This window comes from Aptenodytes patagonicus, chromosome 4 (assembly GCF_965638725.1).
Source record: "Aptenodytes patagonicus chromosome 4, bAptPat1.pri.cur, whole genome shotgun sequence".
NCBI classification, from domain to species: Eukaryota; Metazoa; Chordata; class Aves; order Sphenisciformes; family Spheniscidae; genus Aptenodytes; species Aptenodytes patagonicus.
In genome coordinates this window covers 86,415,049-86,441,550 of record NC_134952.1, presented here as the reverse complement: position 1 = coordinate 86,441,550, position 26,502 = coordinate 86,415,049, and the positions used below count along the sequence as shown (strand labels likewise).

Below are 26,502 nucleotides of genomic sequence, written 5' to 3'. Positions count from 1 at the left end.
TAAGTTTATTTAAATGATGAGCAACTCAGGTGCCATTGTCAAGGCCAGCCTCACCACCCTCCAGCAGCCCCTTTCAAAACTGCTATTTGAAACCTCCACCAAAAACTTCCAAGTTTCTGCTTTTTCAGAGCTTGCATGTAATGCACATACCTGGTAACTTCACAGTTATTTGTTCCCTCCACACAAGCATTCGGAAGTCCTGGGGAAGAGGAAACCACAAATACTCCTTCTGGGGGAAATGAAATAATTACATATTTGCATAACAAAGTAATATTAGCAAAATCTGTTCAGCATGTGAAAGCCAATCCCACACTTGCGCTTATTAGTTGCCTGGCTTTCAGGCTTTCCAGAATCTACTTACAAAAGCAATCTCTGCTGCTGTGGCTCCTACATCCAGCTCTCCTCGCTGTCATCTGGCGAATACCCCCCTGCAGCTTCACCTCTGCTGGCTTGCAGCAGCCCACTGCACCATCTGTTTGTCTGTCTCAGATGGGCTTCTGTGTATTCTGCTCTGGCAGGGCTCCTGCCACCAAGTCTTTGAGGCAGTGACACCACCAGCAGCATGTCTCCAACCCCACAAAGTCACCCCGACTCTTACTAGATCCATAACGTCTGGCTAAGGTGTGTCGTCCTGCCCCCAAAAAGCCATCGCTCCAGAGAAACCTTGTCTCTTCTCACTGGATTCGGTCTTGTGACCCAGTCAGCAAAATCCTCCACAGTCAGCTCTGAATGACTCACTTATCCTAAGCCATATCATTCCCCTACATCCCTTATATACCCACGTTCCCATGTACAACACCGTGAAATTCATAACCAGCACGGGAGAACACTGAACAGCACATCAGCCAGCAGCGCTTGGAATCACACCACGCAAACTGCAACATGCAGAGCCGGCTCTCCCCTTTTATCGGGGAACAAAGTGGTGCTTGCTCTCTTTGAATCTCCTTGCTCTTGGTCTTAGAGACGTGTACAGAAAATAGTCTTTCGCTACGCAGGGACACAGTGAGAAACTTGTACCAAACCGCTCCTGTGTATAGCCATTACACGTATCCATTATGCTTGCTTTTTTCTGCTCGCTAGACTGGGTGTTTGCTCAGGTGGCCAGCATCAGCCTTCCCGCTGGAGGTGCCTTCCCAGCATAATTTCTTCTCTAGGGCCTGGAGATCACATGTTTCTCTCATCACAGAGAACTTCTGCTGTGGGATCTGTAATAACTCTGCTTGGAGTTGAGCTGAAATAAAACATGCCTCAAGCGAACAATAGCCAAATAACAAGAGTGATGCTTTTTCTTCTTGTAAAGAGCGTGTACTGCACACAGGGCTAATCTGCATGGCTTCAGTACATGCAGCACCTGTGTTTTTGTTTTCTTTGCAGTGGGAACAGTGGCTTGGCCTGCACTGCTTGTCCCTGCCTGCCTTGCAGAGAATTGCCCAAAGGTTTTATTCATTTTTAATCTGATTTCTTTTCTGTATGTGGGGAGTCGGAGTTAATGAAGGATTTTCCCCTACAACCTCTTTCACTCATGACCAAAAGGAGAACATCTAACGACCAAGTTGTACGCTGCCTGGAGACCTTCTTGTTCTTTACATGAGATAGGGGTCAGCTATTAAGGTGGCGCTGCCATCCCCCATTTCCTTCTTTCAGCTTTGAAGATGCAGCTAGATTGGCAAGGCTGCTGCTGGAATCACGAACTTAGAGTTCATGAAGTGCTGCTGCGTTTTCTGAGCCAATACCTTACTGTACAGCTACCAAATTCAAAAGTGGGGCTTAATTACTGCCATTGCTTGGATTCCTCAGACAGCTGGCCTTCCACAAAACCACTTTTAGTCAGAGAACGCAAAGCTGCTGATGCGTCTCCATAAAATCACACTGAACTCACCAGAATTTCATTTCACGTATTACGAAAAGTTTCTAACTACGTCAAAGCATCGCGTTGTGACAGTTAAAGAACAAAGAACTTCAGATTTTGGAGTAAAATGACTTTTCAAAGCATTGTATTTTGTACTAAATAATAACTCTTCCTGTGATGCTGCTTGTGGCTCAGGATGGAGCTGTTCACCACCAATCTCATGCTACTTCTCAGCTTCACTCTATTATCCAAAATAACAACAACAGTAGTTCCGAACGTTGTTGCAAGACCAAAGAACCAGACTCCACATAAAAAGAACAAAAGTATGATTTTGGCAGCGGGGTGTGTGTGTGAGAAATACAAAAGAATCCAAAACATATACAGGCTAATAAAATCTGTAGACTGTAACTCATGTACGCAGTTTAGACATGCTTGAACCCCCCACCCCCACCCCCCCGGTATAAAACCTAGAGTTCTGGGGATCCTTTGCAAGCATGCACTTTCCCATCAATGCCTAAAATCAGTTATCTTATGGCAGTGTGCAAACTCTGTACCTGCAGTAAATGTCACGATCAGCGATGATACCAGAGTCTCTTTTCAGAACAGAATAGAAAAATTTCCATTCACCTTACATTTATAGCAGGCAATAATTTCAGGCTGGACAGTTTGCATTTGTTTCTGCTAAAAAGTCACAGAGCATAAGAACATATACAGGAAGCTTTCATGTGGTTATCAGTCCTTGGAAAGCTTCTCTCTCGATTACCATATGTTTTGCATGTCCACTTCACTGTGTGTCTACCCAGGGCTGAACAGTGACAAGATGTTGGGAAAAACCACCACTGACATTTTAGGGAGATGGAGCGTAACAGCGCTTAGTTGCTTTATGCACTATCCTGTTTGTCTACGAAAATTAACATTTTCTTTAAAATGCAAGCCAGATTACAGAAGTATTTGGGGACACTTTTTCACTTACAGCAGAGGCTAGAGTTTCTTCCTGTTAGGACTGGCAAAGGACTATAACGTGTAACTCAGGAACTTTCATTTATGATAACGCTCTGGGGTCCTAGGTTTTGAATGTCAGAAGAGACAGAACACCAGGAGATTAGCTCATAGGCAAGGATGGGTGGGAAGGAATCAAATGAGTTTACTGAGCAGCCAGTAATTCTGTGAATTACTCAGTGAATACCATTCTTTCATTGCAGATATCACATTTACTTTTTGTCGCAAATGAGGATTATTGCCCAAGTCAGAAATAACATGAAATTACAATTCCATAGGAGGTCAGCACCAACTGCGAAAGATGAGGCTTCCTACACCCTTACAGCCTTTCAGTTACCTATCTTTAGAGATACACAGTGCATTGGTGCGATCACTGACCCAAAAACACGTAAAGCCCACTTAGATCCACATGTCCTTCCATTTTCCTGCAGATGTAGACATAGGATTCTCCTGGACTTCCTGCTGTTCTTTCGAATCTAGAGTGTTGAGTAATAAGAGGAAAACAAAGGAAGCTGAATTAGTAACTTCTAAAGTTGAAAATTTACTTCTATTAAGTTCTACTTCATGTTATTTCTTTATTTCTTTATTATGATTCTGCGCTAATGCTCTCCAAACTGCAGGGACCACTTTTCAACTTAGGTTTTTTTAACATTACATTAAAATCCGATTAGATTAAGAAAGAAAAATGACAATTCATTTGTCAAGAGGAATGACAAATACAATTCATACCCTTTCCACCAACTGTCCCTCCTACCAGCCTTCATAATGAGGATCTCTCCCTCTCCAGCGTTCAAGAGAAGCAAAAAAAATCCTAGTGTTTTCAAAATGGCTCAGGAGTTCCGATTTTTTTTACTTGAAAAAAAATCTATCCCAAACGCTAAGCTGTACTATAAAGGCAATTTTGCTTTAATGCTATAAAAATATTTGTAAGGCAACAGCTAGCCCTTCCCTTGAGCTGCCTCAAGACACAGGGGCAGTAAAGCAAAGCCGAGTCAGTGACAGAAACCTAGTTTTCAGGTGAGATACGAGGAACGATGGAAATCTTTATGTTTGACACTGCTAAATGAGGGAAACACCTAGAAGCACCAAGGCCAGGAGAAGCCTGCCCTAACAGCGCAAGGTCTTCCCTCCGGAGACAACCCACTGGCCCTCTGCAAAATCAAAGAGTTACCGCAGTCTCGGGCTTTTGCTCCGTCCGTTAATAGCCCTGGGAGGGGGCATCATTTGCCTTCGCCTGTTTGTCCTCTGAGCAGGCTAGCTCGGTATTTCCATCCGCTTTGACGCGTAGGGCTCCAGTGGGTGCCGGGTTTCTCTGCCCGCAGCAGGCAGGGAAGCTCCTCCTGCCGGCATTTGCTCCGTCTGCGCTAGGGGGCTCTGCTGACCCGGCTATGGAGGCAGAGGCAGAGGCTCGGTGGAGGAGACGAGGCCTCAAAGCTGGAGCTGCCTTGCCATGCTCTGGGTGCTTCCTCCGCAACCTGGCTGCGGTTCAGGGACGAGTAAACTAACCTCTGGTTTGCATATCTGCTGCAAAAATTTCAGGGTGCTATGGGATGAAGTGCTCTATACAAAAGCGAAATGTCACAGTAAAAGATTTTATTATATTTTGGAGATGGCAGAACTTCATAACATTGAAAGTTTTATGTGAAAGAAAACAAGGCTTCTAAGTCTCTCCCAAATTATTGCAGCTTTGAAGTAACAACTTTCACTTTGTAATTGTTGGAACACTCCCTCTCCTTGCAGTAAAGGGATCTTTAATGCGCCAACTGCTAAGACCGAGGCTCTCAGCCTTTTCCAAAGGGAACATGCTTGTGATGAGGCTGGCAGATAAACCCCACCCTATGGTAAGCCTAGCAGCGCTGCTACCATCTCTTTTCTCGTCTGAGTTTCCTCACTTATCCTTTTCACAAATTCACAGTACCGAGGCCAGAAAAGATCGTTAAAATCATCCAGTCCCTTAAAGAATAAGGTCCAGGGAATTTTATCCAGCTACTTTCCGCCTTTGTTTCCTCTACCTTCACCTCCACATCCTTTTTCTTTTCTCCGTAATTATTGCTTTTGTTTCCTGCTAGTTCTTCCTGCTGCTTAGCTTTGTGCCATTTTCCAGTTCTCGAGTAAGCAGACAGCTACGTTGGTGGTTATACCAGCTGGGTCATGTAAGTACAGGCAACTTCCCCAAGTGCCCCGGGAATGGAAGAGTCCCTTGGGCCATTGCGTTGCTGCCTGAACTTCTAGCAAGTTAGTACTAGAACAGCAGCGAGAGCAGGAATGGATGAAAAGTGGCCGTCATGAAACCGCTAATGCCATCAAAATGCTGCAGATTTCTTTACATTTACCAGTCTATTTGGTACAACTTCTCCCTGCTACCCTGTGAATGGCTAGGTCCATATTACATGGTGTTAGCTGCTCAACAGAGGTCCAGGCCTACCTGAAAAAGAGTCTCCCAGGAAGAACTGAAAACATCCTGTTGCTGGGACAGTAGTTTCTTTTCTTTACTCCAGGAAAGAATGCAGCACCTCTGTCCCAGCCGCCCTGCTGCCTTAGGAGTAGTGGGAAAAGTTGGGTCCAAACCTTCCGTCTTCCCTTTAGGTGCTTTTGCAATTCACATACCCCATGGACTTCACAAAGGACAAACACGGGGCCCAGGTACATGGACTCTACAGCCAGCATGGGGTCTTCCTTCCACTTTACTTCACTCAAGGATCGAAGCACAAACCAACTCTAAACCAGTATAAAAATCCCCCTTCCTACCCCTGAACACAAGGTAAAGATCTTTCAACTGTTTATTTTTCTTCCAGGTGACTTTAAAATAGCTTAACAAATCACTGGGAGAAGAGCCACACAGATGGACCTTAGGTCCCTCTTCTGATGATATGGTCATAGATAACAATATGGAGATAGAGATTTGTTTCAACAGGCGTCCGTGTTGTGTTGTCTCCCGGGTTGGCCTGAAACACAGAATATTACAGATACCCAGTCAGGAGAGAGAAAAAGACATGGCTTTTAACGTCATGAATTTTCTTCTTCTTCCTTTGGAACATAAAGTTTAATAAACGCAACTAGCTCTGAGGGTGGGGATTTCTCATTAATGTCCTGGCACGGGGCAGTTTGTTTCTCCTGCAATGCTTTTAGCAGATGCAAAAACAGCGATAGAGTTCTTTTAGCTAAATACAACTAGGAACAAGCGGACCGTCGACTGGTCAAAGAGAAGACCCACTTGCAAAGATCAGGCAGCTGGTACTAAGTCTGTTCAAGCTGAACCCCATGAGAGAGAACTCGGGCTGATTTCAGTTTGGCCCATAGCAAGCACTTCTCAAGAGCTTGTTCTCCATCAGTGAGCATTACAAAAAAGCCAAAGCCAGATGGATCTCATGGGGACTCACAGGCCTGTGCCCTGCAACCTCTGGGGAGACACAATGTACACACACAAACGCTTCTTCATGTGGTGGCTTTTGGCACATGGAGGATCTTTCACGTTGACTCTAAAGAGCTGGTTATTTGTTACAGATGTTCTGCAGCTGCACAAAGTTGGATTGGTGGTCCACTTTCAATGCAACCAAACACATTTTTAGGTCTGCATTTCTGAATTTCTAACAAACCAATGCACTTATTTTGAAATGCATATAATCTGATATTTTGTACTGTTACTATTCATATGCAACCATCTTTCATGGGAAGCACATCAAAGAAACCACCATCCTAGATCAGTTCTGTAGAAACCCAAACAAATTATTGCCCAGCTTAGTTCACGTTGGTTTTGACGGTAACCAAAGCCTGGGTGTGTTTGTCACATCCAATCTATAGTCCAAGGGCTTCAGTTGTAAAGTTTAAAAAAGTGCAGTTGGCACCAGAGGAGCACAGTCGGTTTCTTACAGAGGGAAGCTGTCTATAATGTTATTACCCATTCAGCTCTCAACATGAAAGATAAAATACCCATGGCAATTTAATCAGCTTTCAACTATGCCTGAAAATAGGATGTCCGGGTATGACTCGATCATTTGCTTTGTTTGGATTGAACTGCTATATAAATAAATGGTAGAGACCAATCAACTTCAGCAATAATAGGATCAGAGCCATTTTTAGGTGAAAGCAAAGCATACGTTTGCGTTGTCAATCATATATGAGACACAGAGTCCACAACGTTCATCCAGTGTATAGCACTACTGAGGCACAAGTATCTTCCTTTCTTTTATTCAGTTGTAAATCCTTCTGAACCATTTACTGCATGCTGGAGGAACACAGCTGTCTCTCCACAGGAAGATGCATCTAGCGTCAAATTTATCTTTTGCTTGGGACAGGGTTTAAAATCCAAGTTTGACCCTTACGCCAGTGACAATCTCAATCTGCTACAAGAACTAAATGACCTTAATGGGGCCGCTTTCCTTAGGACTTCTCAAATATTTTGTATTAAGGAGGAAGAATAAGGATTGTGTGCGGTTGGGAAAGGAATTCTGCCAGTTTCAGTTCACCACTGCAAAACTGCTGGGGCGGGAGACGGCCCACGCTTCAGATGCAGGAACTGATTCTGCTTTCTGGATTTGCTGGTGTTCATCAGGCCCTGCCAGGATTTGGGATATTACAGTTCCTGCAAATTGCAGCTTTTGTTTCAAAGTGGCCTAATATTTATTCATTTTTATCCACCTGCAGGCATGTTTCATAATAGAGATTTGATTTTTAAGAGGAGATGAATACAGGGACCACCAGCCCCAGATGCGTTGCCAACATTTTAGCGATTTTTCTTTTTAGCTAGAGGCACATGTGTCATCCTCTGAGAAAAACACAGTGTCTTTTCACACCAGATGTACCTGCTTCTACACTCCCATGCTTTAGTCCTCACATCTTCCAGGCAGTCCCGCTTTCCTCCTCAGCCTGTTCCCTCTCCCATGCTTTCCTCTCCTTAGAACTTCTCGGCAATTCAATTAATAGGACATAGCCTCAGCCTGCAGCCTATCCTGGCAGTAATAGCAACAGTTGCTCGTTCTGGTTGAAAGGAAAAAGGGCAGGCAAAGGGGCAGGGTGTAAGAGAAACCCTGCTTTGGAAATCTTTCAGTTTTATCAGTCAGTTAAACTTGTGATTTTTTTTTTGTCACAAGGGAAAGGCCTAGACACACTCAGTCATAAACAAGGTAGGCTAAGTTTATCCTGACAGGGACCAGAGCAGCTGTGTTAACAAGGGGAACAGCATGTCTGAGTAAGCTTGAAATATTAGGTGTGTATTGATAAAGACACTATTTGCAATCGGACTCAACAGTTTAGCAGTCAAACTCCATTGCATAAAGGAAATTTAGAATATTGGGGGGGGGAAAATACATTTACCTTGGGATCCACATTTATTATTTTCCTATCACTTCTGTTCTTGAAGAGTAGTCCACAGGCATTTTCTGCAATCACTTGGTAATTTGGGCTGGAATTTGAAGTGCTGACATTTCTATCCCAGTTGTAAAAGCTGTGAAAATGTGAAACAGAAATGCTGTACTTTTAATGGATGTCATTCTTCCAGCTTATAGGGCAGATTCTGACCTCCTTATTCATGATGAGTAGTTCCTGATTCCACAACAGCCACTCTGAAAGCCAGACAGATTCACTGAGGAGCAGAAGTCTACTAAATATTAGAAAACCTGTCCAAATGTGGTCCTACATATCTGATCTCTGGCAAACCAAAACTGAGGCCCCTAGCTGCCTCCTCATCCATTCAGTACTAGTGTTACTAAAAGACTCAGAGCTCGGGCTATAACTAGCGGGAAGTGGTAGTGCTTGAGTACTACTACTGTAACGGAAACAGCTCTGAAGACCACCTGAAAGTGCTTCCCAGACCACCACAGATCTGCAAACCAGATGTGGGAACCGACAGTTTCCCCTTAGGATCTCACTGGAACTCTCTTGCTGCCTTACTGTTTTCCTTTCTCGTGTTTTTAATATAATTCTGGTAGTAAGGAGTTTTTGGAAGTCTCCTTGTGGGCCAGATACAGCGGGAGGGGCTGAACTCCAGCTCCCCAAGGAAAATTCCAGCTCCCCGGAGAGCTGTAGGTGTCAGCCCGGGATTAATTCTGGAGCAAACCGTTCGATCAGACTGACTGTGCTCGGTAGTTTCCAAAATGTCCGGCGCTAAACAAAAGTCAAAAGGAATCAGCCTGCTATGTCAAATAAAAAATGGGCACAGGACGGTTTCAGCAGTTTATCAGTCTTTCTCCCAGGTCAGAGGTGCTGGAATTCCCCGAGCCTTCTCACACTTTTGTTTTTTTGACTTCTCAAACTTTTTATCACCTCACCTCAGCCCTTTTGGGCTTGGTACTTGCCACACAGCCAACTAACAGGCTGTCATTTGCATGCTCGTTGTTAGTATTTGTTTAGAAACCTTTTCAGCTCAGATGTACCTAAAAATTGCACGATGCAATAGCACTGCTACACGTACCTCGCTGGGATACTCATTTGATCACTGAAGTGGCACACTGCATTTCTGCTGCTGATCAGATGAACATATCTTTTGGGAGGAGATGGGAGGAAGTCAGGAAATCATTCTATGTCTAAGGAGGATTCAAGAAATTTAGAAAATACCTTTTAGTTTTCCTGCCTTCTGCAAGGATTCCAACTTCTCCATTCCAACTAGATAGATGGTTCTGGTTTTTAAAGCGCCTTGATTTCTTCCTCGCTTTGAAAGAGTGCAAAACAATAGGCCTCACTGTTACGTATACTAAACCTTTTTACATCCTGAACACCTCTGGTAGGCATGGAGCAATGTATGACTTGGAGATGAATTTACAACACCCTTAACAGAATTCATCCTGGCACCGCTGAAGTCAGTGGGTGATTTGCCACTGAAGTCGATAGCCTTGGATTACAGCCAGATAATATAAAACAGCGTGCTCAGCACAAAGTTCTGTCCTTGAGCAAGCGAGTTAGCGCAAGTAGAAGCTGCCCTCTGGAACTCTGTGCAGTCTAATGCTTAGATGCCTGCAGAAAAGGAGTGAAAGGTGGGTGGACACAATTCGTTCAGCTTAGCAGTAATAACTGCTTTGATATGCTAATTGGTCACATTAATTTGTCATCTATAGAATTATTTAATGCTCCTGAGTACCCATGTTAAGTGGTAAACAGAAGGTTTTTTTCATTCACTGTTTAAATCTAAGAATATGCACAAACTTATATACAAATTAAATACACAGATTCTTTTAACTCTCTACTCAGTTACCTTATTTCACCATACAGCTTTTCCCTGTCCCCCAGGACACAACTTGTTTAATGAGTCCTACTGCGCAAACAGAGATTGTTTCTGCTGGAAAACCACTACTAGATTAGGAAGGAATTGCTCTACGTTATTCAGGGAGGGGGTGTGTGTGGATATATATGTCTCTCTGCAAAGACTTCCCCATATTCATTAAAAAGAAATTAAACATCTGAAGGCGGAAATAGTCAATTAGCTGTCAGATAATAACTTCCTGCATTTTGCCAAGTTTCCAACCCTACTCCTACCATAGTTCCCCATTTAAGCCAGTGAATACAAGATCAGAGCTCAGACAGCCTTTCTGCTGGGAAGTCAATGTCTAGTACAAACAGTTTTCTTATGGACTCTTTCACTCCATGACAAATTAGTTGCCATCACGTGCTTAGATGTGAGACGTAAACCCCAAGTCCACCGGCAAAATGAAGTGAATCTCTCTGAACCCTGTACTGGGGACTAAGAGAATGGGGCAGTGCCCCGTGCAACTCTCCGGATGCCTTTCCCACATAGAAGCCCCGAGCTTCTTGGCATTCCCATGTCCTCTAAAACAAAGACCAGCAGACAGCGAGACAGCAGCTGCTTTGAGGAAGCCTAGATGTCTGGCCACGGAAGAAAATTTCCCCTGCATACCTTTATTCATGTTCTTCACTGAAAACTGATGACATCAAGAGATATAATAAGCCTCATACCCACCTTCAGCAGGTAGGATGAGAAGGGCTGCTGCAGCTAGAGGACAATGTTAATGGGAAAACAAAGTAATATATGCTAGCAGGAAATACTCCTAATACTGCCTAAATAGGCAGGAGGTCAGAAGAACTTTTTGACCAGAGGAGCAAGGGGTTGGAGAAGGCTTCTCTGGAGCAGCCTCTCCCCTGCCAGTTACTATTACAAGGTGAAACTTGCTCACTGTAATCAATGCATTCTACCACGAGGCTGCTGCAAGAAGAGGGGGCTGGAAATCAGGACCTAGGGAATCCCATCTTATCTGTGTTTCTTTCTCTAGAATTAATACTAAACTAAACTTCAGCAGTAAGTGCTATTTAGGAGTCACTATAATCCCAATTGAATCAAACTAATTTTTGGTAGCAGAATTCCATGTGGCTTTAAATATTTAAATTATCCTGAGATTAAAACATGCTATCAGATGAACATGATCAAATGCCAAAGAAAAAAAATTCAGTGTACATTTTTTCTATTATTATTTTGTTTGATTACCATGCGTTTTAGAACAAATGTAACAGTTTTCAGCACAGCACTTAAGTACGTGGAGTATGAGAGACTTAGCAGTGCCCATAGTCCAACTGCAAGAAGTTTTTTTTTTTTTGTTGTTAATTATTTTTTTTTTTAGGCAATGACTTGTTGGTGCAGTGGTATATAACAAGTAGCACACTGTGTTTGGGAACACAGACTAAAATATGCGAGGCAGGTTTTTTTAATTCATCAGCTAATTCTGGTCTGAGCAGATTTTCGTTCTTCAGGCAGGCAGATGCCTTCCCAGAACACAGGAGTCTGAACACAGGTTTTTGTATCCTTAAAGTTATCCTTCGGGTACCAAGATGGCAGCACATCAAACCACATGGTGCTTATAGAATGTCTTTCATCCAAAAATCTCTGGGTCCTTTTGTAAACATGCATTAAACCACTTGACATTCTTGTGAGATGTACGGCAGGCTTTATTACAGCTCATCAGTGGCTGGGGGAGCCAGGGCACAAAAAATCTTGGCCGTTTTTCCCTAGGATACGCGGGCCGATGGCAGAGCAGCGAAGAGCCCCAGTTGCCAGCTCCAGCCAGGAGATGGGGTGCTTTGACTGGAGCCCTGTGGCTGCTCACGTTCAGGGAGATGGACAACCGTTTTCCTAGAGACAAATCCTTGGCAAGGTTACAAACTGGATTTTGATGCCTCAGTGTGTGATTGTCCCCCTTTTTCCCTTATTCCACAGTGGGAAATGAGCTGTTATGGAAGAACTTCTTACACAGCTTATTCCAGGGGTTGAAATGCCATGGTGCATCAGGCCTGGACAGACGGGAGAGCGCTTCAGACACTGAACAAACTGACGGTTGCCAGTCACCATCTGACCAAAAGAAAAGAAGGTGTGCATCTGCAGGGTAAGAGCTTTGTTGTCCCAACTTACTATGTACTATTTAAATCAGCAAAATCAGGGAGACAGAACATAGTGTAAAGGTGTTTATGTCTGTGTTGGCCCCACCTTTGATCCCATGGGGTTAGATTATATTACCCTAATCTTTCTTCCCCTCAGGATAAGGATCGGTTCCTTGATTCAGTTCTCTACTTTTCTCTTCCCACCCACACAAACACAAAGATAAAACCATTCCCTATAGCAGACTGGGACTTCAGTCAAAAACTAATTATAAACAATGATGGCTCAACAGCTTTTTTCAGTTTGCGGTTCTATGAATTTGCGATGCAAACTATCTGGCTTCAGACCCCCTCCTGGTAATTTACAGACCAGCTTGCTTTAGTTGGGCAGCAGCAGAAGGGTGCAGAAAAGGGAGATAGGGGGATGCAGGACAATAAAGGAGACTAGAACCGGGAATAAAAAAGAAGCAGCAGCTCCTTTATCCTGGTGTGCTTTTTCTTTCTGCCCTCCGGTAGGAGTGCACTGGTAATCATTCTAATGGGGGGAAACTGGCATTCTGCATGCGCTTGCCAAATATGACAAAGTAGCAACATACTTGGATGGGATTTGGCCTGTCAGTCCTTCCACAGCTTTCTGGTGCAAACGAGGTCAACGCCTCGGTGGGACACGACACGATGTAATACAGCACATATGCCTGACTCCATGCCAACCGCTGTTTCATAGTAAGACGCATGTCACAGACCTCTGGTTAAACAAGAACAAGCTACTGTTTCCACCTAAGAAATTTAAAGATGCGGAGTTTTGCTTTTCTTTTTCATCTTGAAGCAGCTTTGACTGAAATAACTATATTTATCAAATGATTGCCAGGGTAGGGTGAGATATGTTAAGAGTATTTCAGAAAACCAAGGCAGTTTGATTTGTCCATAGCTACTGTGCACAGTAGCTATTTCGGCAATTTTTTTCCTGCTTACCTGTGCTATATTGTCACTACTGAATTAAAACCCTGTAGCATTTAGCTAAACTCACACGGCTGATTATTCTGCAGACTGGTTGTAAATCAGGAGTAACTCCAATGAACTCTTGTATAAAATTGGTAGAAATGAGCATCTGGCCCACAGGACCAATTCATGCCTTGGTTTCCTAGAAGCAGTGGAAAAGCACAGTACTGCCTGCTGCACAAGCAGTTAGAAAGCAGGAGTCACCACAGTAGATAGCAAGTGTCTGACACGTCCTTTTTATACTACTGGCACTGGGAGTAACGGGGATCTCTGCCTCTAATCTGTGGCCAAGCTTCCCTGCTCAGAACTGGCATGGTGAGTGCATGTTTAGCACTAGAGCCAGAAATAATCTTTAAGGCTGTTTTGGCCTTGCCTTTGCCATTTAGCTAATGTGTAGTTCACTGCATCTCATTACTGAACTTGGGAAACAGCCCCATCAGCACTGGGGTCAGCAATGACATTTCATCGCTGCAAGGCAGTTTTACGGATGGACACTGCGCCAGATAGCACCAGATGTGTCTGAACCTAGCAGAGATGCAGCTTCTCCCTCTCGCTCAGATCTGGACAGCTCCTGCAGCAGCGCTCTGCGGCCAGCACCAGCACCTTCCCTCTACAGTTCCTGAACGCAGCCTTTCCTTTGCATCTCTCCCAAGCAGTAGTAGAAACCCTGAAATTTGGCTCAACAGAGAACAGTGGCAAAACTGCCACTGGTTGCAGGAGGGCTGATGCTCACCCAGTACATTCAACAAGCACAGGAAAAGAACTAATGCATTGCTGCTAGTCATTGGGACTACAACTACTCCACGGCAATGAAGCCATGGAATAGCAAGAGTTTGAAAATACCTCCCTGAGCTGTTGACTCCTCCCTTTTGTATGGCTTTAAAAACAAAAACTTTTTCCTTTTCCCTTCCTTCACTTTTTTTTTTTTTTAAACATAGGTGACACTTGGCAAGAAGAGCTCTGAAAGGAGCACATCCATGCTGATTCCCATTTGCTTGTGATTCCATAGCAAAAGGGTGGTGAACTCAACCACCTGGGAGGGCGGAGATCCTGACCTGACACCACAAAACCAGTGCTGTGAGGGTGCACAGACAGCCAAGCCCACTGCACGGGAGACCCTGCCACGAAGACCGATGATGAATGCTACGCACAGTGAGTGCAGGGACGTGTCCAGTGGGGCACAGAGATTGGCTTTAGGCCTGCTTTCATTTAACATCATCGATGAGTGGCGTGCTGGAGCAACTCTGAGATCAAAGGGCTTGCAGAGCTCCTCTCAGCACTGTAACCCTTCGATCTTACCCTCTCCTCCTGATAATCCCCCAAGCCACGTGGCTGCTCCACTTCCCGCCTGGGATCTGCCTCTAAGATTGCCCATTTTTCCCTGCATCAAGGAAGAAAAAGGAGAGTGATATGCAAAAATGATGAGTACCTGCAGCTTCCACTGACCTGATGTGAAATTGTATGCCTGCTCAGCAAGCCTCTAAGTCAGCTCTCGTGAGTTCGTGGGCATACCACGAAGGGCAATGCACTGAAAGGAGGTGAAGATAAATGCAAAGTGGCTATTGGGAGCAGTACACTAGCAATAAGCTTCGCTGAACTATAAACCCACATTGCCTGGGAAACGTACATCTAGACTGGACACGAGCATAACACAAATGTCAGTCCTACGATGTAGGCTAGAAGTGCCTCAAGAATGCTGCATGTCTGAAGCTTTCCTACTGTACGTAGCTCTTATCGAAGCATTAACTAAATGGTGCATTTTGAGTTTATCGTGGCTTGGCATATTTCTCGGTCAGAACAGCAGCAACACAAAGAAGACTTGGAAAGCAATTCTGTTTCACAAGAGAGTTGGAATTCCTGCAGCCAAAAGATGCTATCATCCTGTGATTCTGTTTTTCAGCCTTTTTCTTGACGGAACAATAAGAACCTCTAATCTTCATATAAAATAGTCATTTTTATACTGAAAAACACAGTTCCCTTTATGTTCTCAGCTACTACCAGTGCACACCTCTCCTGCCTGTCCCCATTACAGCTGCTGTATAGATCATCTTGTTGGTCTGTCTAACAGCATCTAAAACGGTTAGATTTTCTTCCTGTGTTTTACACACACACACACAGACAGCTGTTGAACAATTTGTTGCACAGAGCTTACTCATCAGAAAAGTTTTCTTCTGGTCATGAATTATCCATGAATCAGAGATGACTTAAAATATGTGTAACACAACAAGCACATGATACATCTACTCTGTCTGCACCACCCCCCCGCCCCCCCATAAGTATTCTTCAGGCAGCAGTGGGGGGATCCAGATGATCATCCTATGCATCTCTGCTATCTCACCAACTGCCCGCTCCCCTGTCTCATCATCCTGTTATGTCACAAGCCATTGCACTTCACCTTCCATCAAAACCGAAAGACTTCAATCGGGCCACATATTTCAGTCCTCATAATCTAGGCGTGTGCCTCAAGTTTGCTCCCTCAGGAGGATGTCATTAAAATCACCAAACCCTTAACTGCTACATTAAGTTTCCCTTTTCATTCCAAAGTTTAGGATTCTTCCCTCTTCCCAAACTCTCTTCACCTCTGGGCAGAACAGTTCTCTATGGGACCTTAACCAGTGCAAAGAAACGTTTCAAAAATCAGCAGGGAAAGAAAGTACACTACCTTTGCTTCCAGGACAGAAAGGTACAGATTTTAACAACGTATCATCATTGAAACGACATAGCATATCGTTGACTGAATGTACCTTTGAGTGCAAAAGATTTCCTTTCCTTTGTTGAGTTTGGACTGAGAACTACAAATGGGAAATTAAACAAGAGAATCGCTACCTGTTTTTTTAAAATAGTTAAAATAACCTACAAAATCCTTCTGTATCATACCATCACGGAGAGACTATGTTACTGAGACTATGTATCCCTGTCTGGGATGACCCCTGTAACTCAGGTGGTTTCAGAATTTGGAAACAGTGCAGTTTCCTCAAACTCTGGCCGAACTTTCCATGATAACTGTTGCTGCATATATTTATACTGTATCTCCAGACACTGCACTGCTGCCACACACTGGAGTTTACAGAACTGATTCGCCCCTGCTGTATACTGCTGTGTGCTTCTGTGCAAATAGGTACGCAACAAAATGAGTCTTTCATCAGACAGAAAAGACGAGGTCAAAGTGAAACCATTAGCTGTGTCGCTCCATCTCTTACACTCGCTCACACTTCTGAGAGTTGCGTATCATGGAAGTCCAGGCACTCCCAGACAAAGGATTGAAACTGGTGTCATACGACTGCTGACATGCTTTTCCTAACCACTGCCACGGGGGCTTTTACTCAGTCTGTATCCCAGCGTGCAAGGCCCCATCTCCACCCAGCAGCCCTCGGGCTGCGCCCAGGGCACGCCGCGGGCTGCAGCGCCAGCAGGAAGGCGCGGGTGGCTGCAGGCTGGGCAGCAGAATCGCCACAACTGAACCCCCTCTGGCACCTGAGCTGAGCTTGGGCCATCCTTTCTGCAGTTCACCCTGGCTCTCCACCACTGGCAGCGCAGGCCGTCGCCTAAGAGCTCCAACTTGCAGGTCCATCTGCTTTTGCTTTCAGTGGGTGTTAGCAGACACCCTCAGCATTGGAGCATTTAGAAATGTTTCTCGTAGCCAAGATGGTTTTTGTGGAATCCGCTCAGTACTCCCAGCATTGTTTGAACTTCGGCTGGGTACACCTTTTGCATTTCGGGATGAAGGCTAAGATTAATAAGAAAAAGAAAAGAAATAAAAGCAGTAAAAGGAAAATAAAGCCAAGTCCTTGGTGTTACAGGCCCGATCCCAAGGAATTATGAAACTACTGTCATGCTCCCGAAGTTGTGCAGTAATCACTCAGAATGTATTATCTTATTAGTGCTCTCAATTTTTAAAGAATAAAACCACCCAACGCATTACGATTTATGGCCAACGAAAATAAGTTGTTTTATCTTGAAGCTACAACCAAGAAGACAAAAGAGAGGCATCTAATTGTTGAAGGAACAACAGGATGAATAGCTTATACATATTGTGCAATTAATAATCACTGACGGCCTGTTGGAAGTTGCATATAGCTGATAGATCAACGTACAAAACCAGAGTCCCTGCTCCTTTGCATACCAGCACATGGTGATTGCAATAGCAGTCAGCCAATCAAATAATTTCTTTTTTTCCTAATGTGCCTTTTCAAAGTGTCTTCAAATGGGAGCCAAAAAAACCACCCTATAAAAATAAAAATCTCAGTCACAAAAGTTTCCCTCCTAGCCAGGCCCTGGGTGTTAAAACAAAACAAAACCAACCAACCAAAGCGAGCACCATTTACAAAAAAATGCTTGCAGTGGTCACTGTGTCCCTATTCCACACCAAGTGGTGTGGCCAGCTAAGGTTCTGAACAACAGTCTCTGGAGAACAGGGGACCTCAAGTTCATTCACTACAGATTTACCAAAACCAGTTCCTCACCATGGCAGACAAAGGAGTATATAATGATCAGCAGTGAGACGGGAGAAGAGATCACTGACTCTTCCTCAGAAAAGAATCAAATCTTAGGGAAAGATTTATTATCTGATTATCTGAGGGGAATTTCTAGCAAAGGCCGACCTAGAAATGAAGAAAGGCATCACAGTAGAGCATTTGTCTGGTTGTCACGTAGGTTCACTTATTAGCTTTCCTCTTCCATTAACGAAAAGCCAGAGTATGATGAACAACTGCAGCCCTGCACTATCATTCAACTAATTGCTTCAGGTGCCAAACGTGCAGGTAAGTGCCAAGACAGATTTCCAAAGCGTGACGGTTTCTTGTAGCAGGCAGGGTGCATTGCAGGGTGCTTCCACAGGTTTTTCAAAATCTCCCTGGGCACCTGCCTACACCTTTAACACTTTTAAAAACATGACCTTCAGATATGTGCCAAAGTTGCACTGAAAACAATGCTTAGGTTCTTCGTTGGATCAGTGTCATAGTAAGACATGATGAGCGGGAAGACCTGGAGGAACTAAATGGCAACTAGAGAGATAAGCAAGCTAGTAAAGAAAATGTCGAAGTATTGTTGCATATTGATTTGGATATGCGTATTTGCGGAGCTGGGCCAGCTTCTCCAACGTCTTCCCTTCTGAAGGAAGCGGGGTTAACATCCATGAATAAATTAGCCTCTTGATCAAAGTTTGATTAAGCATCTGAGATGAAATGATGGATTTTTCTGAAGGCATGTATTAAAAGCATTCTCAATGCATGCATGTATCTCCGTCTTTCTTCCTGTGGTTTCTTTCAAAGGGTCTTCTTCCCTTTCCAACTGTAATCTCCTTAGGCAAAGAGTTGAGTCCAGAAATAATTCATCTATAAAACCATGTGCTAAAACTTCTAATTGTCAGCTGAACTGATGAAAAATAATACTTTTATGAAAAATGAACATTTCTTTTTCCCAGTATTTTACTTTAGTGGTATGAGGTAAAGCCAGGGGAGACAGCCAACCTTCAAGGCTTGGAAAGGATTCTTTCCTCCTTCTCAGACCTCACTAATGCAAATCCTTCGAAATCCTAATGGCTTGGGCACTGAGAGAATCCTCAGAGCAACCAGTCTGCTGAATGATTAAGGCTGCAATTTCCAAGTGACTTGGGGACATTTAGATGCATCTTTCCCACTGGAACTGGAAAATGGCACATGGAAAATCTCAGCCTCTGAGAAGAGCTCAGTTCCCCTCGCACCTTAGTCTAGAAGAATGTGAAATTGCTGGGTGCTACCTCAGGCACTGTGAAGGTGGGGCACTTGCCCACCTTGCTGTTTTCTGCAAGCTGTTGTGTAACAAGTCTCATATTCTTCAAACTTTGCCAACTATACAAACATTTAGAAGACGTATCTTAAATATTTAGGCACATTTTCAAAATATTGCTCTACGACTCCCTTCCGCACCCCCCCACCTTTCTGCAATACGCTCAGGATTTTATCTGTATCACAGTGACCTCAGCTTTTAAATACACAGGAATAAGAGAGATGAGAATGCATCAGGAGTTTTCATTTGAGCAACTTCACTTCCCTTCAAATGGCAAAAATGCCAGCTTTTCAGGAAAGGACTACCCTGTCTTGAGGAAAAAGGTCTTTGGGAGAGTCACTCTTAAGCTTATTGGATGAGAAGGGCTATTGTAAAACACATCCTCAGAAAACCTCTGGATTACAAACTCTGGGTTCAGGATGTAAAAATTGCTGAAAAAAGGGCTTTGCAGTTTCCAGCTTGCCAATACTAGTTAAGAAAAAGATGTGCTTTGCTAGGATTTGGCGGCACCAGAGCACCCAGGGGACTGCTAAGTCTGGGGAGAATTACTAACAGCTAGTAGTGTAAAAACAAAATCTTAAAAAGTAACTTACTTAGTTACTTAAAAAACAGTAGGTTTAATTTCAGGCACCACGTCTTGCAAGCACCGGTCTTGGTATGAGCCATTAGTTTCTTATGGTTGGATGTTTGGTACAGGAAAAGGCAGTGCCTTTTCCTCTCTTTGCTGCTAAAAATTTGATATAACCCATTACTACACACATTTCAACTATTGGTGTGACGCACAGCAACATATAGCTTGAATGGCTCAAATCAATGTAACTATTGAAAACAGATTTTTTTTTTTTTTTTAAAATGCTTTCAAATCACAAACATACTATTGATCTGGGAGGCTGACATATTTAATTTAAATGTACGTTTAGCAACAGAGCAAAGAGATGACAGCACATCAGGCAGGCAACTTTTCTATTTCAATCCAAACAAGGTGGAAGAGCTGTGATATTAATGAAGCAAAATGGCATACAGAGTATTCACATTCCTTATCTCTTCTCTACAACAGATTCATAGCTTGTAATCTGACTGCAAAGCTTATGCACACGAGACACACATGGATAACTAGATAGTCAAAGTCTGTCATCTACTTGCACGTTAAAATGAGAAACAGTCCATAACCAGAACCTCTTTGAAATCTGGTGGGATAAAAAGGACGGAGGCCCCAGTTCCTCAGACTACATTAAACACACTGAGTACAACAGGACTACACAGTGCACTGAAAGCTCTGCACATGCTTGGGTCAGAAAAACCATTCCAGGAAGAGGCTGTATGAACAGGAAGAGGTTGTACATGTTAACAGTAGACAGTAGGAAAAGTAGGAAAAAGAAACAGAAGTTGAAGGAGAACTTCATGTGGTTGAAGGGGCACTGCGTATGTGAGGACACAGGGCAAGCAGTTTGAAAGCATCTGCTGGGTCTTGCAGGTGAGGACACAGATCACGGATCTGATGCGATGGAGAGAGGACGCCGATAAAGTGTCATGAAGGGAGTGAGTTGGCCATGGTAATTGTTACTCACATGAGCTGCAAACCACCTGAGGTTATTTGAATCACAGGAAGCGAACAAATAAAGTACGTGTCCTTATGCAGAAAGATAGAATCTGTTCAAAACAGGATCAACTGATATGTAGGACTACTGGGGCTGTAGTTACTACAACTGTTCCAGAAAAGACTGTTTAGATAAACAACTGACAATGTGAATGTTACACCTTTCTGTAAGGTTTGAAGAATCAGATATCCAGAAAGTGTACGCTTAATATGGCAGTTTCAATGACTACATAATCTGTAGCCCTATAAAGAGCAAACCTATTGAACAAACCAAATCAGCAATAGTTTTTAAGAAAATCACTCTCCCTGTTTGTCTTCAATATGCAGATGTAAAAAGGATATGACTGCATATGATAAATAAAGAACAACTGCAGCAACCTCCTCAGCAAGCTACAACTTAGAAGCAATTTTTTTTCTAGCTTACATTGATCAACCTTCTCTGCTTACTACTTGAAGACTGCAACAGGAGTGCGCTTTACTCTTTCTGCATATACGTCCACCGAAATGCATGAATATGTAGTATCGAGGATATCATAAGACTGTAAATGTGAAACTACCTAAAACATCCCATCCAAAAAGAGGAACAGTGGCACTATGGCTGAGATGCCCCAATCCTACAGTTTTAAGTGGACTTTCCTGTGTGACTGCTGACTTTCAGAATTTTACACTGCCTAATTTCACTAACTTTCTGACACAGTATCAGTTTGGAAGCTTGAAAATTCCCATCTTTTCCATGAGATGCTCACCCCAGGACGTAACTTGAGAAGATTATCACAAGTACTATCAAACAAATAGATTTTGTGATATGCTTCAAAACCTGCCGAGTCTGATAGCACCAGCGTGGCTCCTGTTGAAGCTGTAAGTTTAGTCCCACTGGAATCAAGGGGAAGATCTTCTCCCAAGGCTGCTGCGCTCCTCATTAAGGTCTGACACGGTTTCAAAAGATGATGAGAAGTTCTTTCCCTATAGTCTTTCACATACTGGCAAAGCAATTTAACTGGTGGGTATGGGAAATAAAACCCAAGAATTTAATTAATGCCACGACAATCGCAAATTGGGTCTGAGGCATCCAGCTGAGACACTGCTCAGTGTCAAACATCAGTGCTGTTAGGAAAACAGATTTGACAGAATTTAGATGCAAGTGCAATGATCGAAAGCCAGAGATGGAAGAAAATACAGAAATAATAATCCCAGTTCTTCATTAACATATAGATGATTTTCACAAATCAAAAGACCATTTTTACTGTTAGTTCCAAATGAAAGCGTTTTAAGTGAGGAGTATGAAAGCCAATGGTTTGAACTTGTCCAAACCATAGCAAGAAAAAAAATACAGAATAATTACTAGGGAAAACATTAGCACAGTAATAAGGAGAAGTAAATGTCCTGTAAAGCCTGAAGTGCAGATGAAGGCTTCCTGGAAACTGGTTCAGTACTCTCATCAGTTCGATAGTAAAAAAAAAAAACAACAACCTGTTGTTTTGAACTTTTGGCCCATGTTCATCGCTTTTACATGTTTTAAGAAATACTCAAAGAACAGAACGGATTTTGCAGTATTCAGAGAGTAAGAGTGGACCCCATCTCCTGTGCATCCTCCAACACCGAGGTGCTTTGATGTCTGAAAAAGACTGTGATTCTAAGAGAAAGAAAAGAAAAAATTAAAGAGTCTTTATCACAGCCAGGTCCAGGACAAAGCTCCAGTAAGAGCAGCCTCATGTGCCTTTTATGTATCTGCTCATTACACATGAACAAAACCCTGTTCCAGAGAGGTGAACGCAAAACCTCCCTTTTAGGCCAAAGCTGCTGCTTCTTTTTCAAAGAATGATATTCAGAATCATCATTTGCAAATCCTGGGACATTATTTCTCATTGAGGAGCAATGTAAGAACAACTCGCATTTAACTATGTGTAGTGTTTCACAGCATAAAAAGAGACAGCGAAGTCTCTTACATACTTTGCAAAAGAACATATCCATAAAGTTCCTTGAGAGCTACAGTAAGATTATTCAGATTTTAACTAACAGGTAGGTAACAACGGTTATAAGACTGCAAGAAAATGCAACAATTGTCATCTAACATAGAAAGGGATCAAGTGACAGGGGGAAAAGCAAAAATGCGACTATGATGGGGAACATCTGCCTACCAGGCAGAACAGACAGCAGTGTTACAAACTGCAATGGACAAAAGATAGAGACCAGAACTTAGCAAAACAATCACAAAAAAAGTTTTCAAGAAACATCTCTCTTTGAAGACAGTATATGTGGGGCGTACACAAGAAAAAATGAAGATCACTTGCTTCCCAAAACACTGGAAGAGCACAATGGTTTAACAATAGGAAAATTTGACTTATAGCAGATTAATAACTTTCTAGCAGTTTTAAATTAAAAAACATAGCTAAGTTGTTCCCCTCCCTCATGTTTTGAGCTGGATCCTCAAATATTATGATTTATAACTGATGTAATCATTGTTTTTCCACATCTGCTTAATGTAGTTGAATGTTTTCGAGTACGGGAAATACGTGTGTCGTATCTAGAACAGAATATTGCCATGTTGTCCTGGTTTCGGCTGGGATAGAGTTAATTTTCTTCCTAGCAGCTGGTACAGTGCTGTGTTTTGGATTTAAGATGAGAACAATGTTGATAACACAGCGATGTTTTAGTTGTTGCTAAGTAGCGCGTACACTAAATCAAGGACTTTTCAGCTTCCCATGCTCTACCGACTGAGCAGGCTGGAGGTGCACAAGAAGCTGGGAGGGGGCACAGCCGGGATAGCTGACCCAAACTGGCCAAAGGGACATTCCATACCATGGGACGTCACACTCAGTATATAAACTGGGGAAAGCTGGCCAGGGGGGGCTGCTGCTCGGGGACCAGCTGGGCATCGGTTGGCGGGTGGTGAGCAACTGCATCGTGCACCACTTGCTTTGTATATTCTTTTTTTAAAATTATTATTATTAGTAGTATTTTATTTTATTTCAATTATTAAACTGTTCTTATCTCAACCCATGAGTTTTCTCACTTTTACTCTTCTGGCTCTCTCCCCCATCCCACCAGGGGGGAGAGTGAGTGAGCGGCTGTGTGGTGCTCAGATGCTGGCTGGGGTTAAACCACGACACATGTCCAGCAGTAAGAAAAAGGGATATTCTCAACCAAAAGTTGAGAAAACTTACCAGTTCCTATGTATCCAACTACAGCTATATGCTACCACAACTCCTGCCTCCTATACATTTGTTTTAAAATGTCACCCGTCTTCTTCAAGACAGAATTTCACAAGTACGGAACACAACATAATTTGTGTTATACTGCAGTATTTTATGCAAAGTTGTAATTTTGCAAGAAATACATACATCAAAAGTTATTTGCAGGCATGTATCAGTGTTTAAGTGGAAATGTGAACATAGTGGAAAGTTACCGTAGAACTGAAGAAGGAAGCCTATCAACACCCATCTATTAAACCTATGCAAATATGCTCTGGCAAAACCGCAGACACCCTGGCAAATCATGTCCCGTAACAGCTCCAAGCTTTCACCGTGCCCCTGCTGCCGGCACGCTTGGAAGCCAAGGGCTGTCACTGTTCCTCTGCCCTGCAGACAAGGGAAGGGGCTTGCACGGCAAATAGCCTCCACCAAAATGCCCTCCCCACCATGTGTGCAGGGTCATCTGATGCAACGTCAGCGAGACAAATATCACACTCTCACGTGGAGACCGCGTCTCCTCCTCTCAGACGTCTAAGTCTGAAGGCGCACAGGAATTTATAGAGCAGAACTAGCACTCCCATTCTTTATCGCTGCTTTGGTGTTCAGTGTGGCATTATTTAAACAAGTAATAGGGCTTCCATTATCAAAACATTTTCTATTTCCTTGTTTATTTTAGCAGACCTGATTAATCAGTTGTGGGTTTTTCATTAAAAGTGTCAAATGTGAAAATTATGACTTCTGTATCAGTTTTGGGCTGAAAAGGTTGGGATTATACGTTGTAACATTACATGACGTGTGGTATTATATGATGTGAGAAATAGTTTGAATGTTCCACTGCAAAAAAAAAAAAAAAAAAAAGCAGCATCTCTCCTTACCTCGCTAATTCTATTAAGTGCTTTAAATGGTACCATTAGCTCCGAAGAGCATTAAGAACAGAAGAATTACCTTTCCTTCCCCACCTTAAAAGCTAGCCCATGCTTCTCCCACCCTTGCTCCTGCTGTTTTTCAGGAAATATTTTCAGTGTGGTTACAACATGTGTGATCTGCCTGTGCGCAGAAGGCCATAAATCCATATTACCAAATGTTTATCTGAGCTTTTGAACATCTTGGAGACCGTGGTATCAGTATCCCACAAACCTCAGGGTATACCAGCGCAGGAGAGGGAGCTAGCCAGATACCATGTCGTTACAAAGAACATTTTGATCTGGGGATGTAATGAGAAGCAGGATTGCAGGAAGGTTTCCTCGGTGGCAGCTCCAGCGCGTAGGTGCAGGTGCACTGCCCAGACGGAGTGCTGAAACAATGCATTTCTGGCACAGTGAGGACTCCAGCTTGGCTCGACACGCGCAGCTTTCACATCCAAACCTTGTTACTAGATCAGCCTGGAATGTCATTCTAAATCCATAGTCTCCAGGCATTAATCAAGAAAGGGGGCCGGCAGGAGGGGGGATAGCCTATTTAAAACTCATAGCAGAGGAAAAACATACCGTCCAAAAATGCCCTATCAGTGAAAGGAATTAAGTCACTTTCCTAGCTTGTGGTCATTTTCAGAGACATAATAAAAATAACCTGTGGGACCCATAGAGTACCTGCAGTTAAGTTGTCATCACATGCAGATGTATGGTATCTTTACTATTGCAGTGCATTACATTATTTCCTTAAATTGGTCTCATACTTCAGTCCCTGGAAAAGCACCAGAAGAATTTACTGGGGCTGCGAGACTCGGATTGCACTGAACAAGCCCCACTGGCCTCACTTGGAAAAGCATGGGAACTCCCTGCCACTCAACCATTAAGCCTGGGATAAAAGGGAAAATGAAAAGCTCTGAGAGTCACGCTGAGCGGCCACCGCGACCCGAACTGCAAGCTCTGAAACCAGGGAGGGCTGCTCCTAAACTGCTGAAACAACACCGTGGCACCCCTGGGCGAGAGCTGTGTCACTGCCACTGTCACACCACAGCCCAGCATCAGAGAGCACGCGATGGGGCTTTGACTGCAAGAGGTTCTCGTTTCCATGAAAAACACAGACACAAAGAATTGTTATGAGGCTTCGCAGAGGAATGTCCAATTTTGTGGGCTCTCTGTAAGCACCTGTGGAGTGAGAGGGGAAAAGGAATCGGGGGAATTAAGGAAATTCAGAGACCAAGAAAACTGGGAAAAGATTTAAGACAAAACTAAAGACGAGGAAAACAAAATCATACACTTATTTCATGGTCGAAGAGAAGGGAGGTGTACATTGGATGACAGGGAAAAAAAACCGTCAAAAAGGACACAACACGTTTTTTAACATTCACAATATTTTACATCTGAGACACGGTACTCCTACTTGGCATACCCCCTGTTGGCATTAAGCAAGCTGCCCTGTCTTGAAGTAGATGAGGCTGAAACGCAGCCCTCAGGCTTTCTCCTGAAGGCTTACTGACTCACAAACCAGACTTCCATCTGCTCTCCATAAGCGTGGGTGCCTTCAGGATATTTTGAAAATAAAATCACTATTGTGAATCACATAAAGATTTTCACAAACATAAATACGAACTCTGTAGTGCAAACAAACAAAAGATTCTCTCCCCATCCTCCCCCCCCTTTTTTTTTAAGTAATCAAGAGAAGCAAGGAGAAATATATTCTTTATCCACACAGATCTCTGCTAGAGGCTAGCAGTTTGGTTTCTTTACCTTCCTAATACCCCTCAAGAGATGCAATTTAAAGCTTGTAAGAACTGCGATACGGTGGCATGAAGAAGTGATACAGTCAGTGTACATTGCTTATAAAGCACGTGTTCCTTTTCA

The 26,502-nt window shown here is 43.3% G+C and overlaps 2 protein-coding genes across 4 annotated transcripts in view; both read right to left on the bottom strand.

Annotated features, from left to right (window-relative positions):
* The window catches only part of BMP3 (bone morphogenetic protein 3), a 64,264-nt gene extending 58,749 nt beyond the window's left edge, over positions 1 to 5,515 (bottom strand). For both annotated transcript variants that reach the window (XM_076337503.1, XM_076337502.1), the window contains exons 1-2: positions 5,274 to 5,515; positions 3,227 to 3,324 (exon numbers count right to left, since the gene is read on the bottom strand). In XM_076337503.1, coding sequence (XP_076193618.1) covers positions 3,227 to 3,324; positions 5,274 to 5,515 — 340 coding nt within the window. The remainder of the gene's footprint in view (positions 1 to 3,226; positions 3,325 to 5,273) is intronic.
* Positions 5,516 to 5,531: 16 nt separating this feature from the next.
* Positions 5,532 to 26,502, bottom strand: part of CFAP299 (cilia and flagella associated protein 299) — a 232,766-nt gene continuing 211,795 nt past the window's right edge. Inside the window, exons 5-6 of one of the 2 annotated variants that reach the window (XM_076337505.1) lie at positions 8,162 to 8,291; positions 5,611 to 5,793 (exon numbers count right to left, since the gene is read on the bottom strand). In XM_076337505.1, the coding sequence (XP_076193620.1) occupies positions 5,698 to 5,793; positions 8,162 to 8,291 (226 nt within the window). In that variant the 3' untranslated portion in view covers positions 5,611 to 5,697. Of the gene's footprint in view, positions 5,794 to 8,161; positions 8,292 to 26,502 lie in introns of both variants that reach the window. The other variant, XM_076337504.1, reaches the window with a different exon arrangement.